General features: G+C 38.7%; 3 protein-coding genes across 6 annotated transcripts; 1 reads left to right on the top strand and 2 right to left on the bottom strand.

Moving 5' to 3' along the window:
- On the bottom strand, positions 1–7,086 carry lamtor2 (late endosomal/lysosomal adaptor, MAPK and MTOR activator 2). Its single transcript, XM_057833177.1, has 4 exons — positions 6,870–7,086; positions 6,101–6,263; positions 305–394; positions 1–243 (listed from the first exon to the last, which is right to left on the bottom strand). Exons 1-4 carry the CDS (start codon positions 6,935–6,937, stop codon positions 187–189), a joined length of 378 nt encoding a protein of 125 aa, XP_057689160.1. The 5' UTR covers positions 6,938–7,086; the 3' UTR covers positions 1–186.
- Positions 7,087–7,572: 486 nt separating this feature from the next.
- Positions 7,573–12,518, top strand: LOC130914917 (uncharacterized). Of its 4 annotated transcripts, XM_057834510.1 has the most exons (10): positions 7,573–8,574; positions 8,654–8,915; positions 8,993–9,107; positions 9,190–9,267; positions 9,756–9,933; positions 10,001–10,228; positions 10,408–10,579; positions 10,671–10,819; positions 10,893–10,927; positions 11,156–12,518. In XM_057834510.1, the coding sequence occupies exons 1-9, from the start codon at positions 8,307–8,309 to the stop codon at positions 10,895–10,897; spliced, it is 1,455 nt and encodes a 484-aa protein (XP_057690493.1). In that variant the 5' UTR covers positions 7,573–8,306; the 3' UTR covers positions 10,898–10,927; positions 11,156–12,518. The 4 variants fall into 4 exon arrangements, 3 of the variants coding, with proteins under 3 accessions (XP_057690493.1, XP_057690491.1, XP_057690490.1); XR_009063016.1 differs by having other exon boundaries at positions 10,671–10,927; XM_057834508.1 differs by having other exon boundaries at positions 10,893–12,518.
- LOC130914682 (uncharacterized) lies at positions 11,448–12,496 on the bottom strand. The gene is made up of 2 exons (XM_057834106.1): positions 12,144–12,496; positions 11,448–11,868 (listed from the first exon to the last, which is right to left on the bottom strand). Exons 1-2 carry the CDS (start codon positions 12,353–12,355, stop codon positions 11,448–11,450), a joined length of 633 nt encoding a protein of 210 aa, XP_057690089.1. The 5' UTR covers positions 12,356–12,496.
- Positions 12,519–13,346: the final 828 nt, after the last annotated feature.

Raw genomic sequence — 13,346 nt, 5'->3', positions numbered from 1 at the left:
TCCAACAAAATCACAAATTGTTTATTGTACATATTTGAAGTAAATCAAAAAGCATTTCATGGCCTTAACTTCATAACGCGGCAAAATTCAACATGAAACCTGACTAAACGGGACAAACGATAAACACGTGTATCTTCAAATTTAACAAACGACAAAAGCCACATGACCTGCGAGGTTCCGTTCCGGCTAGGACGCGGCCACTTGGGTCAGCGGTTCCTCCAGGTACTGCACCAGCGCCTCGGCCTGTGGACGGACACGCACGTGAGCTCCAAACTTAATGACAGCGCCAAAAAGGTGACCTCACCTTAGCTTTGAGCATTCCGAAGCCCACCGTTTCTTTGGCGTACATGCACAGCAACAGGTTAGCCACTCGCGTGATGGCTACTCGGCCCTCCTAATTCGTGTGAAAAAATGAATGTGGAAAAAAAAAAATATTAGTAAAAAATGAATAGTACCTCCAGGAAAATAAATAGTACCTCCAGGAAAAGTATTAATTTCTTCTGGTGGCTTTTGTATCATAATTTTGTACAATGAATTACGTTTTACACATAAATGGTCTAATTCGATCCAAGCTCTACAAAAAAAACGCCACATTAAATTTGCTGTCATGTCCTCTGATTGCCTATATATATATATGTATATATATATTGCCTGTATATGGCAGAAAACACTCAGGTCACTTGAAGTTCTGCTCTGAGACCCCCAATTTAGCCAACTTTCAAAATTGTCTGATTTGCATGTGTGATACATCATTGGAAAGCTTAAAATCTCAATTTTCTGGGGGAAGAAAAATTTTGAGCAGGAGGGCATTTAAAAAAAAAAAAAAAAAAAGTTTTTTAAACAGCAAAACCCTATCTGGAGGTGAGAGCACACGAGAACAGAATTACAGACGCCATGACTTTAACGAGATATTATCGCATACTTACTTTGTTTCGGTCCAAAAACTCCATGTAGCATGTATCACTGAGTGACAAGACACAGCTGTGAATGGCCACAGCTGGATTTTTGGGGGATTTTATGGGTGAAACATGGTTATATAACAAGGGTCGCAATGCAGAAATCGCAGACATCAAGGAGATTTTCTTTTTCATATATTTACCCTTTTAAACGTTTTTTTCCCCCCAACTTTTATTTGTTTGGATCAATTATTTATCATCTAACATATCGGGGAAAATGCGACAGTAACAAAAAAATTACAATTAAGCGATAGTTATGAGGTCAATATCCGTAACTTTTTTACAGACGCCATTTTTTTCATTGTGACATAATTTGTTTAAAAGTTTAAAATACGTGAGTGAATCATTTTTTAAAGTGTTTTTTCTTTTTAAACCGAAATATGAGACATCAATGAATGATTCTAAGCTAAAAACGACAGACATTTTGAATAATAAATATAAATAATTTCCTTCGTTTTATGGCTGGGTTGAAACAAAAGCGGTTGCGCGACGTCTGTAAACGGGGGTTTTATGGGTAAAACGGACAAATTAAAAATAGTTCGGGGGCTTCATGTGGCATGAATCTGCTCTGGCAACATATAGATATATTGTTCTATCAAACACAACAGTTGTTTTATCTTAAAATACAGCAGTTTCTTTTAAAGAGGGGTGTAAGAGCAGAAACTGCTTTTTCAGTCTTGTCTGTGTTTTCCGCCATATACCTGTATAACGCTTTGTTGCCCTCGAGTGCCGCTCAAGTATAACTAGCTTGTTAGGTTCTAGCTCATCATACAGACGTTATCACATGACTACTCAAGCTCACAGCTCACTCATTAAACCAAATTTATCAAAAAGACAGAGCAACAGGCTGAAGAAAGTTTGCCTCCAAGAAGAGCATGAAGGCCAGACTGATGTTTGCCAGAGTGAATGTAGACATAGAGCAGGACTTCAGGAATAATGTTCTTTGGACAGAGGATTCTAAAATTGAATAACTTGGACACCAGAACACAGGACGTCTTTGGCGTAAACTCAATACAGCATTCAAGGAAAAGAACCTCATACCAACTGTGAAGCATGGAGGTGAAGGTGTGATAGTTTAGGGATGCTTTGCTACAGCAGGACCTGGCCAGCTCACCATCATAGAATTCACCATGAGTACTATCACACCATGAGTACTATTAGAGGGTGCTTGAGGAACATGTGTGATCATCTGTGGAAAAAATTCAAGCTGAAGCGAAACTGGACCCTGCAACATGACAATGACCCATAACATACCAGTACATCCACCTAGGACTGACTGAAAAGGAAGAAATGAGTCCTGGAATGGCCAAGTCAAAGCCCAGATCTTAATCCCATTGAGATGCTGCGGGGTGACTTGAAACAGGCTGTACATGCAAGAAACCCCTCAAATATCTCACAGCTGAAAGTAGTTTGCATTGAGGAGTGGAGCAGAGGTTGCGCTAGACATTTTCGTTGTCTGTCATTTTGACTGGCAGGGTCATAAAAATCCGGTCATAGTCTATTTTTACCCGTCATTTAAATTTTTAAAATGATAGTGATGACATATTCAATAGTCTTTAGTTCTCATTCATTTTTAATTAATATTGTAACGCTTGCTTGGTGGCGAAAACTTAGACACGGAAGTCGTGGTATTTTTCTCCCTTTTTACTCTGCTTACCGCCAACAACTCCGCCCCCAAAGAAAAGGAGGCAACGATATAGACCCCAATCACCAACGTCACACAATGAGCTTAATTGTGGTTGTCAGCCCAAAATCTTCTAAATGTATATTAAATGCATCTTACCAGATATAAAAAGACTACTACATAGTCTGTGGTGATAGTTTGGTGCCCAGATTTCTTGTCGAATTACAGCAGTCCATCTCGCTCTCATCTTCGGGTCTCTCAGAATACGGTAGAACAAGTCTCTCCGTCTATCTTCTCTGTTACACCAACCAACCGCCACACACGCCTTCACCATTTTGATTATTAATATTAACGAGCAGAAAAACACGCCGTAATAGGAGGCATGTACGTAGCGGTAATGTGTAAACATGACGAGCTGACACACAATATGGCGGCTCCGGTCAGGGGGGCGGAGTTGGGACGTCATGTGATTGGGGTCTATACACAGGCGGCAATCTTGTCCATCAATTGGATGACGCGCTGGCACACCGGGTGCACCAATAAGAACCTCGCGTTGATGTGTCAATCACGGTGCCGCCGCCAGACCCCGGTGACGCTACAATATTCTGACAGAATAGCCAACGATGTCATGCATTAAGAGAGACAATAGCTAATTAATATGCTAACTCGCCACCCTGTGGTCTGGGGTGTGAATTGCAACCTGTCAAAATGACTGACAAACTTCAGTTTTTTCCGTCACCGTTTTAAAAAACCGGTCAACGACGGAAAATTTCCGGTTAACGCGACCCCTGGAGTGGAGCAAACTTTCTTCAGACCGATGTCAAAGACTGGTAGATGGCTACAAAAAGCGTCTCACTGAAGTTATTTCAGCCAAAGGGGGAAACACTAGCTATTAGGTGGTAGGGTGTCCTAACTTTTCCCTCAGTTAGAATATGCATTTTTGTTGATAAACTTGGTTTAACGAGTAAAACAATGTTATTTTTTGTGAAGAAATAACAATTAAAAAAAAAATTATATATATATATATATATATATATACACAGTGGGCCAAATAAGTATAAAGTACAATCTAACAGTGAAAATTATAATATAACTGTTTAATGACCCCAGCTATTTATCTGTATGTGCTTAATTCTATGTCATTAGATCAATGCAGCGTTAATGTGTGTGTGTATGTATTAAAAAATGCACTGGGGAAAAAAAAACCTGAAACCTTGCAGTAAACACTTGTGTTGAGTAATTATGTCACAGCAGCCATTTAAGTGCCTGTGACACGAAAAAGCATGTTTATTTCATAATACATGCGGTATTTTATGCTCCTGAATGATATGGACCGCTTGGATGTGTGTGGAAACTATATTTATTTAGTTTTTTGAATCCCGCGCCAGGAAAATGAGTGACTTCCGGCTTCGGTCTTGCATTAAGGAGGAGGGCGCTGTGACGTGTACGGTAGAAGACGTCCTCTTCACGCTACAGTGTACTGTTGTGTATGAGGACGAAGGATTGAGCTGATTTTGCGGATTAATACGTTTATTTTTCGCATCACGCCAGCCAAACGGCTGCAGAAAAATCATTCTGTATGAGGGAGAGGCGTATGCGCCTTTTTGGAGTTTCAAAAGGTTCCTATTCACCGTGGATATTTACTGTGGGACCATTGGACTTACGATGAAGTGAGTAAACATCTTGTTTTGTATTATGTCAAATACGAATACAGCGATTACAAAGTAAACACTACAAACTTCCTTTAAATGAAGGACTACTTACGTTTGATCATTGATAGGCATGTAAAAAGCTCTCCTAATGCATTAGCAGCAGCACGTTAGCTGCGTTAGCTCCAGCCACCCTCCTCCGGGGAACGAACTGTAAATTGCTCTCCGCCGGGCGGTTTGCCGATCCACTAAGACATTCGACAACCGGGTCGTCATGTCAAATAATCCAGGATAGCTATGTGTGATTTTCCGCTTTGAAGACTTTGAAACATCACTCGGTTCGGGTTAGCATGTCGGCTAGCTGTCACGCCTTCTGGTTTGTTTACATTCTCCGAAGCCGGGGAAGGGAAATGACATATGTCCGATTTAGGTGTCATAAAATATCGTTCGGGAGGTGCGACAGTAAAGGTGAAGTCGACAGTTTTGACCATTATGGAGTCATTTTGCCATGTCGTCCTGAATAAATGCATTTTTATTATTTCATATTCCATTCAGCACAAGACTGTTATTTGTCATGACCATGCCATTTATTTAGCAATTGGGGAAAATACTTGGATAAAAAGAGTATCCTGTAAAAATATTGAAGTAAAGAGACAGAAACAATGACATTTTGCCGCTCTCTTCGTCGCGTTTTCCTCGTTGTGAATAGTTCCCCCTCAACGGGCTGACTGGTCCTTCTCAAGCCATTTATATAGCTATTGGGGAAAAATACTTGGGTAAAAAGAATATCCTGTAAAAATATTGGAGTAGAGAGACTGAAACAATGACATTTTGCGGCTTTCTTCGTCGCGTTTTCCTCGTTCTGAATAATTTCCCCTCAATGGGCTGAATAGTAAAATCGATGAGCCAAGTCTACCGCTGACGTCATCCACCTGTTGGGGACGCTAAAGCCCTATAATGGTAGGCGTGGCTAACCGGCAGATTAAAAGACTAATTTCTCGTCATCTGTGCTTTGCTAAATTGTTGTATATAGTCGAATCGTCTCAAAATATGATTCTAATTCACATAATAATGACATTTTAGACTTTTTTTCTCTTGTAATATGCTCTTTAACAGTAAATTGTCTTTTTGAAGTGTACTGTTCAAGCTGTAAGTAATTTGTGTTACAATGACATGTTTGCACAGGCATATTGATTTTGACAATGTCCATTGTTCGAGCCATACAAGCCGTTTTAAATGTTCATAATTGAATTCTTATTGTTTACAATAAATTTTTGTATACTTAACGTTTAGACTGCATGTACAATTGTTAAATATATTAAATTGAAAGCTGGTAAATAAATCAACAAGAAACGGTTAATCTGTATTTCATGCATTGATTCAGATTTTCAAATTATATAACAGTCTGCTTGGGTGAATTTATCGTCATTTATCGTTATCGAGGTAAATTTGCTCAATTTACAGTGATACGTGTTTAAGGCCATATCGCCCAGCCCTATTCAGGGGCATAAAATACCGCGTGTATTATGAAATAAACATGCTTTTTCGTGTCACATGCACTTTAAATGTTGTTGTGGTGTTAGGAGTTAGAACTCCATTACCCAGCATGCAATGGGATTACCCCAGGATGCAAGGATGTTAAATACACTGCGCGACCAACAGAGTGAAAACGAAATTGTTTATTAAACGTTTGAGCATTCATGCCTTGCCTGCTCATGAAAATAATAAGATAGAAAACACAGTAGTTACATTATTGCATTGCTGCGAGCGGGAATGATCTAACGACGCGATAGAAGCTTTGAAAAACTTTTCGCAAAATGAATTTTGATGTACGGAAGCTTTCGTATCTCGAGGTACCACTGTAATCTTACCATGCAGTCCATGAGTATGAATTTCAGTTTGTCCTCATTGAAGGCCTGATGGCCGTTCTTGTCGTAAGCCGCCCAGATGTTGCTAGCGATGGCGGCGGTCACGCGGGCGTCCGTGTCGCCGTAGCCCGAGTATGCCAGGAGGGAGCCTTCATTGTTTAGCAATCTAAAAATATAAAACACACCAAGGAAGCCATGCTTTTTGTTTAAAAATAATTTAGGAAAAAAGTTGTTTTAGCAAGTGAATTTATTTATTTATTTTAAATAGGTGTATAAGATTCCCCGTCCACTTATTTCACACTTATATTTTATACGTTGGTTGTCAAAATGGACATACAAGACTAAGAAAAAAAATACATTTACAGGCTGCTTAAATACAACTATTTGATATTTTAAATTATTATTATTGACTTTTGCATCACTACAGTTGCATTTTGTTCCAGGACAGCTATAATTAACACACACGCACACCAAACAAATTAAAAAAATAAAATCATTTTTCTGTATTTGAAGCGTGTTTAGCCCAGTATAAGGCCAAATAAAATGTTTTAAATTTTAATTCATGCATTTAAAAAAATGACAAAAATAATTGGACGTTTAAGAATTAAATGAGTGCCCTATGAAGAGTTAAAGTGAAATTACATTGAGGGCAAAAAGAAAACGCCTTCAAATTCTAGTACGTCATTATGAAGTTAGCATTTGCCAATGTTGACAACCATTAAAAACTGACTGACAAGTTAGCATCCTGCTAAGCTAGCTGTAGGGTACTCACAGTGTGCTCTGAACTCCGTTTGTGTTGGCTTGGCTCAGAACCTGCGTCAAAGCTTTCGGCCGTAACATGTTTGCTCGCTTCTAACCTACAATTTTTGTCTTAAACAAAATTTATGAGGAAAAAAAAGTGACAAAATCTGATCGCACTAGCGCTTATAGCTCACATACACGCTACATCACATACGAGTCAGCTGACTGGCTGCAATGTTGTCATCCATTTCCGGGTACGCCCGCGTGGTGCATTGCGGGAATTGTGGTCGTCCAGGAAAGCGTACAAATAATCCGCCATTTATTTGGAAAACGGATATGTCGCCATTTCATTTGTATGGAAATTGTTAATCTGCTTATATATATATTTTTTAAACGGATAAAAAGATTGTTTAAATGACGCTCGTCAACAATAGATGACGTTTCTCTACTCATTAAGTTGCAGGTACACTTTAACTCCACAGGTGGCGGTAAGGAGTAGAGATGGGCGATACCAGTGATTTTGGATTCGATCCGATACCAAGTAATACCAAGGCCAAATATTGCGATCCGATATCGATACCGGAAGTTCATATTCTATATATATAACAACCCTGCAGTGTTCTCAGCCATTCTGATGATATCTAATGTACAACTACATCAAGCACTCAAAAACTATTAAGTCTTTTTGTGTCAAATATGCTTTGCAATGGAAAACTGCTGCTTTTAAAGGGGAACTGAAGAGGTTTTCGGATTTCTTTCCTGAGCGTTTTACTCGGTTGAATTGTATTAAATGCATCACTGGCTGTCTCAAAACTCATATTAAAAAAATAATAATAATAATTGACCGCGTAGTTTTTGAGTTATAGCCATAGCAACACCTTAGCAACGAGGGACGCGGCTCGCTGCGACCGCTACCCGATGACGTAACTTCCAGGAAGTCGCTCTGGACACGGAAGTATATTAGTATAGCACCGCGCGGCTGTCGCCATTTATTGCAAACATTTTCTGTGTTTCACTCGCAAAATTCATAATGCCATCTCGATGTGTAGCGATGCATTGCTCTCACGAAGGCTCGAAACTTTATGAGTGGCCCAAAAAAAAATCTTCTGCAAGGATTTGGACCGCTTTTGTGAGAGTGAAGCGGAAGAACTTTTCTCCTGTTCCTCGGTCGGTACTTTGTTTTCATCATTTTAGCGACGACAGCTTTGACAACCTAATGGAATACAGGCTTGGTTTTACAAAGATGTAAGTAGACCACTTCTGAATTTTCTTGATCTAAAATTTGATGCATTTCTGTTGATATACGAGTGCAAATCCTTAGCCGACAGGTCGTCCCGTCTTGTGAATTTGATACATTTATTACTACCTCTATGGGTATTATGTAAATCAAAATGTCCTCAGCACCAAGTAGGACCTTGGCTAGTTATCTTTTGGCCTGTCACAAGGTAAATATAAAGTCTACTAGCCTATGGATCCCTATACACTTTTGTTATTCATTTCTAGGCTCCGTCTGAAGAAAAATGCAGTGCCAACAATCCACCTCCCAGCCCCTGATGCACCAAATACATCCCAACAAAATCATGACAATTTTACTCCAACACCGAGGTCTGCCTATTCGAAGAGGGAAACATTGCGTCAAATAGATGCTGCTATGTCTGAGGCATTATTATTAGATTGCCAAGAACATTCGGAGGTTTCTGAGAAGGAGCCATTTGAATCAGCAACTGCTGAGAAGGGTAAGAAAATTGTATTTTATTTTATAATTTTAATTTAATTATATTTATATCCAACTGTGTTTTTTTTTTTTCTTTCCAGGATGTCAAACATCAAAGATAAAGCAGCGAAAACGCCCAACACGACAAAAAAAGTGTTTCAAGTCAGTCGCTATCCAGTTTCCTGAAGTCAAAAAGAGAAAGTGGGTCGACTCGGATGACGATACAAGTAATTCAGAGTCCAGCAGTGATGATGACGATGAAAGAGATCTTGAGGCTTCAGATTCCGAATGTGTTTTGTCTGCGACGACTGACGACGAGGACTTGGCAGAGAAAAATTTGGAAAATTTTGATGAAATGAAATCGTTAGTGTTATGTATACATTTTGAAAATTCTAATTACCTTTATACTTTACTAATTATTGCAATGTATCTTTGTATAGAGAAGACGGAGAGTGCTACAGCAAAACGACAAAATATATTGTATTTCAGTCGGCACTTCTCTCGCTCTTAGCTGTTTGCATCTCTTGCAGTGGCATAAATAAATGTTACAAGAATGTAAGTGAAATGTACCCTGTAAAAATTATCACCATGCTTTTCATGAAGCTTTCATTATTTTAAAACCTGCTTTTATTCCTAGGTGAAGGGGACACTTCTTACTGTCAGGACAGAGTGCACCAGGTGTGGCCACAGAAATGAGTGGAAAAACCAACCCTTAGTAAGTCAAATACCCGTGCTCAATATTTTATTGAGTGCCGGTATCTTGTTCTCGGGGTCCACACCAGAAAAAGCATTCCGCTTATTAAGGTAGGCTTATTGATTGAAAGAGTGCTGGTCCTTGAATTGAGATCACATTACTCTCAAGTGTCATTTCAATTTTGCAGATTCCTGAATATACAATGCCAGTCAGTGAGGACATTTTTTAACCATCAGTCTACCTATTTGCATGATGCCATTATGAAAACTTGGAACCAGTACAAAGACAAGTTGTTTGCAAGCCTTCAGGGTAAACCTCTTGTTTTGGGAGGGGACGCGAGATGTGACAGCATGGGGCATTCTGCAAAATTTGGCTGTTATTGCCTTATTGAGCTTGGAATAAATAAAATTCTATCAGTTCAACTGGTACAGGTTAGTACAAATTTATTCTGAATGTTGACTTACCTAGTGTGCGACTTATAGAAGATATATGTGCTTTTTGCTTTGTAGAGTAACGAGACAAAGAGCAGTTACCATATGGAGCTGGAAGGCCTCAAGCGTTGCAAGGAAGATGTCAGTGGACTCAATATTCGGGCTCTTGTAACTGACAGACATCGCCAAGTCTCAAAGTGGGTGCGAGAGTCATGGAAGATTTCACATTATTATGACTGCTGGCATGTAGTGAAAGGTTGGTGGGTTTTGAGCACATTCAATTTTGCAATGAAAGGTTTGACCATTTTCAACTTCATTTTTAGGTCTGACTAAAAAATTAGAGGCACTGGCAAAACCTAACTCCTTCCGTATAATCAAGGATTGGATCAAAAGCATTGCCAACCACCTGTATTGGTGTGTTGCATCTTCAACACCGGGTGACAAGGAAGACATCAAGGGGAAGTGGTTGTCTGGTGTGGAACATATCCAAAATATACATGATAACTGTTATCATGGTAGTTTGGAGAGAGAAAAAAAATGGCTCAAACCAGGTAATAATTCTCTCATGAGGAGAAATAAATGATAATGATCAATTCTTCTTTTGGCATTTCCCTTCAGGGGTCACCACAGCAAATCACTTGCCTCAATCTAACCCTGTCTTCTGCATCTACTGCTTTCACATATAGTATATACACCTTTTCATTTGTTCATTATGTGTTTTTTTTTTCAGGAAGTGAGGTTTGTGAAAGACTTGTTGATATTTTGACCAAGAAGCACTTTGTTAAAGATGTTTGCAGCATGTCAGCTCTTGGTCAGACTAGTGGACTTGAAGCCTTTCACAGCCTTGTTAATCAATTTGCCCCCAAGATGTTCCAGTTCTCATATCGAGGAATGCACAGTAGGTCTGTAAAGATTAAATAAAGTTATACACATAAACATTTGAAAGTTTATCCAAGTATTTGCAATTGTTAATTTTCAATTTTCTATATCCAGGATTTATCTTGCTGCCCTTCATTATAACGAGAATGCTGGAAGACCTTGGGCTTACACAAAAGCAGGGGAACAGCGTTATAGCATTGCATTCCCCAAGTACAAGAAGGGTGGTTATTCATTGAAAAATGTGTTGGTAAAACCTAGTTACCGTAAGTAAACGTACAATTGTGAAATTTATTACATTATCCTTTGAAAATATTTATTTTCTCTTTTTATGTGCAGGTTGATCAGGATAAGTATTTCAATTTCAAATGCATGTAAATAACTCTTTCACACTAAACTGTCTTTCTCACCTTTATCATATTTCAACGCTGCAAAAAGTCTGTTGCTATACTAACTTTGTGCTACTTACTAAATTTGTGTTTTGATGTGTGCCATTGTTTGCTTGGTTTTGCTCAGCTTTCTATGTTATATCACAATCTGCCAAAAACACCTGCAATTATTTTCGTATTTATTTTAAAATGAAATTTTCTACTTATTTCCAGTGTATGTTGAAGATTGTTTCAACAATTTGATGGAGTTGGTGCTGCAAAAGCCACGGCATAAGGCACCATCAAGGGTAGATGAGCCCCCACCACTCAGCGACTTGTACGAGAAACCAGTGAAAGCTGATGCTGTCAAGACAGTTTTATCCAGATTTCGGCCAAAATAAATGTTGAATCATTGTTTACTGTTGTCACTGTTACTATTGTTTTGTTTTTGTGGAATATAATATTGTAAAAAATAAAAAATGGATAAATGCATTAAACAGTCATCAAAATATTACAATTTATTGTTTTACTTCTTCAATGTTGGTAGTTTGTGCCCTGCAAACACAAAATCCTCTTCTAGACCAGGAGGAGGGAAGTGTGCCCTGATGGAAGACACAAAACATGAGGGGAGTACCACTCTAATGTCTTTGCCTAGATACTCCCAGCACCAGGTGACAAATTGTCTGTAGGCGACATGTCTAAATTTGGCATCTGTGGGCCCCTCAAATGCCTTGCCACCATACAGTTGCTTGTACCTGGCCCAAGCACACTGAAGGGCCCAAGGGTTGAAACAAATGGCATTCAGGCCAGGGTGATCCAAAATGCACTCCGGCAATGTATCCGTCAGTGCTTCTGCCTCCTCAAGTTTGCCTCTCACTTCCGGGATCTCCTGACAGCAAAGGCATTCTCTTGGAAGGGTCATTACTTGACAGTGTTTACAGCAACACCTGGACAAAAAAATGTAATTTACTTCGGAAAATTACAATCAACCACCTTTATTTAGCCATATTTGGGCTAGCTAGACCATATTACTATCTTTACACAGGTCTGGCATCAGTACATTTGTCTACTTTTTTTTTTAACCTGTCTTGTTCAGCTCTGACACAGAATGGAAATCTGGGTGTCCTATTGGTCTGAATGTTTTCCAACTCGTCTGATTACTGATAATTATATCACAGAATGACGTTTCAGAGAGAAATGACGATGCTAGACATAAACTTACCACTCGTCCTTACGTGATGTGTCAAGTCGCCAGTCTGCGTCATCACCACCGTCTGATGTGCTGTGTAAATCGTCATCTGACACCTCAGGTTCAAACATGTAAGGAGTTATTGTATACTGCCTTTCCTGGGACCCCTCGCCACGACACAACGATCCTGAAGGGCTACTTTCGCTGGAAATGTCACAATCGCTGGTGCTGCTGTGGTCCGCCATGTTTTCTGCCGCCTACTGGAGCTTACGTCACACTTCCGGGTTTAGGAAGGGACATTTAACGGAGTGCAAAAAAGCTAAAAAAACACAAATTATGGTCACAGTTATGCTTTAATAATGACATGGTTGTTTTTACGAACTCGTCCAAAGTTTATATTCGTAAAATTACACCAAAATCCGGAAAGGTCTTCAGTTCCCCTTTAATAACGAGCAAAGCAGTTTCCCATAAACTCACAAACCAATCCATCAACAACAAACTCTGATTAGTCAGTCTCACTCTTTAACCATAACCCTTAAATTCATATGCACAGAACATTTCCCTGCTACACGTTGTATTTGATCAAATTTTAATCTACCAAAATTAAATATTTTTGATCTAATTAAAGAACGAATTAATAGTAGCATGTTACCGCCCTCAAATGGTAGATCACTAAAAACAAATCCAATAATCAATAGTCATTTGCCGTTTTTGAATTTTATTTTACTAACACAATTTTCAAACAGATTTTGAAATAAAAAGAAAATAATAATAAAAATAAATACATTTTTTTTTTTAAATCTTGAAATAATTGAAACAGACCTTTAACAAATAAAAATAAGTAGCAATAAAACGTAAGAAATCAAGCATTTAATTGTTTGTAACATAAAAAATATAGAAAAACATTTCATGAAAAAATAAAAATATGAAACAAATTCACAAGAAATAATAATAAATGAATAAGAAACAATAATAAGGTTAAGTAAGAAATTAGGCGTAAGGGGGCGGAAGAAAAGCATGCTGTTCGACACAGGATAGGGACGTGAATGGGGGCGGGAGCACACGCCGGTGCACTGCTTATGTATGTATATGCACTGCTTACGTTCATGTAGAATGTGAAAGGGAAAAGTAGTACAAAAAGTGTGCAAAAAATATACCCCATAATTGACAAAGAAAATATAATATATTAATTCCAGATATCGATGCTTTTGCTTGGGGGTTGATACCTAAAATTTA

The sequence above is a fragment of the Corythoichthys intestinalis genome, chromosome 4, assembly GCF_030265065.1.
Source record: "Corythoichthys intestinalis isolate RoL2023-P3 chromosome 4, ASM3026506v1, whole genome shotgun sequence".
Classification (NCBI taxonomy): Eukaryota; Metazoa; Chordata; class Actinopteri; order Syngnathiformes; family Syngnathidae; genus Corythoichthys; species Corythoichthys intestinalis.
This window is presented reverse-complemented; position numbering and strand designations above follow the sequence as displayed.

Bases quoted from the DNA above. Each gene is read 5' to 3' on its own strand.
- lamtor2 (XM_057833177.1), bottom strand. From the start codon at position 6,937: ATGTTACGGCCGAAAGCTTTGACGCAGGTTCTGAGCCAAGCCAACACA. The intron at 6,264-6,869 runs GTGAGTACCCTA...TTATATTTTTAG, and splicing joins AACGGAGTTCAGAGCACACT to ATTGCTAAACAATGAAGGCT. The intron at 395-6,100 runs GTAAGATTACAG...CACACGAATTAG, and splicing joins TCATACTCATGGACTGCATG to GAGGGCCGAGTAGCCATCAC.
- LOC130914917 (XM_057834507.1), top strand. From the start codon at position 8,307: ATGGATCCCTATACACTTTTGTTATTCATTTCTAGGCTCCGTCTGAAG. The intron at 9,268-9,755 runs GTAAGTCAAATA...TTTGCTTTGTAG, and splicing joins AGTGGAAAAACCAACCCTTA to AGTAACGAGACAAAGAGCAG. The intron at 10,229-10,407 runs GTAATAATTCTC...TTTTTTTTTCAG, and splicing joins AAAAAAATGGCTCAAACCAG to GAAGTGAGGTTTGTGAAAGA.
- LOC130914682 (XM_057834106.1), bottom strand. From the start codon at position 12,355: ATGGCGGACCACAGCAGCACCAGCGATTGTGACATTTCCAGCGAAAGT. The intron at 11,869-12,143 runs GTAAGTTTATGT...TTTTTTGTCCAG, and splicing joins ACATCACGTAAGGACGAGTG to GTGTTGCTGTAAACACTGTC.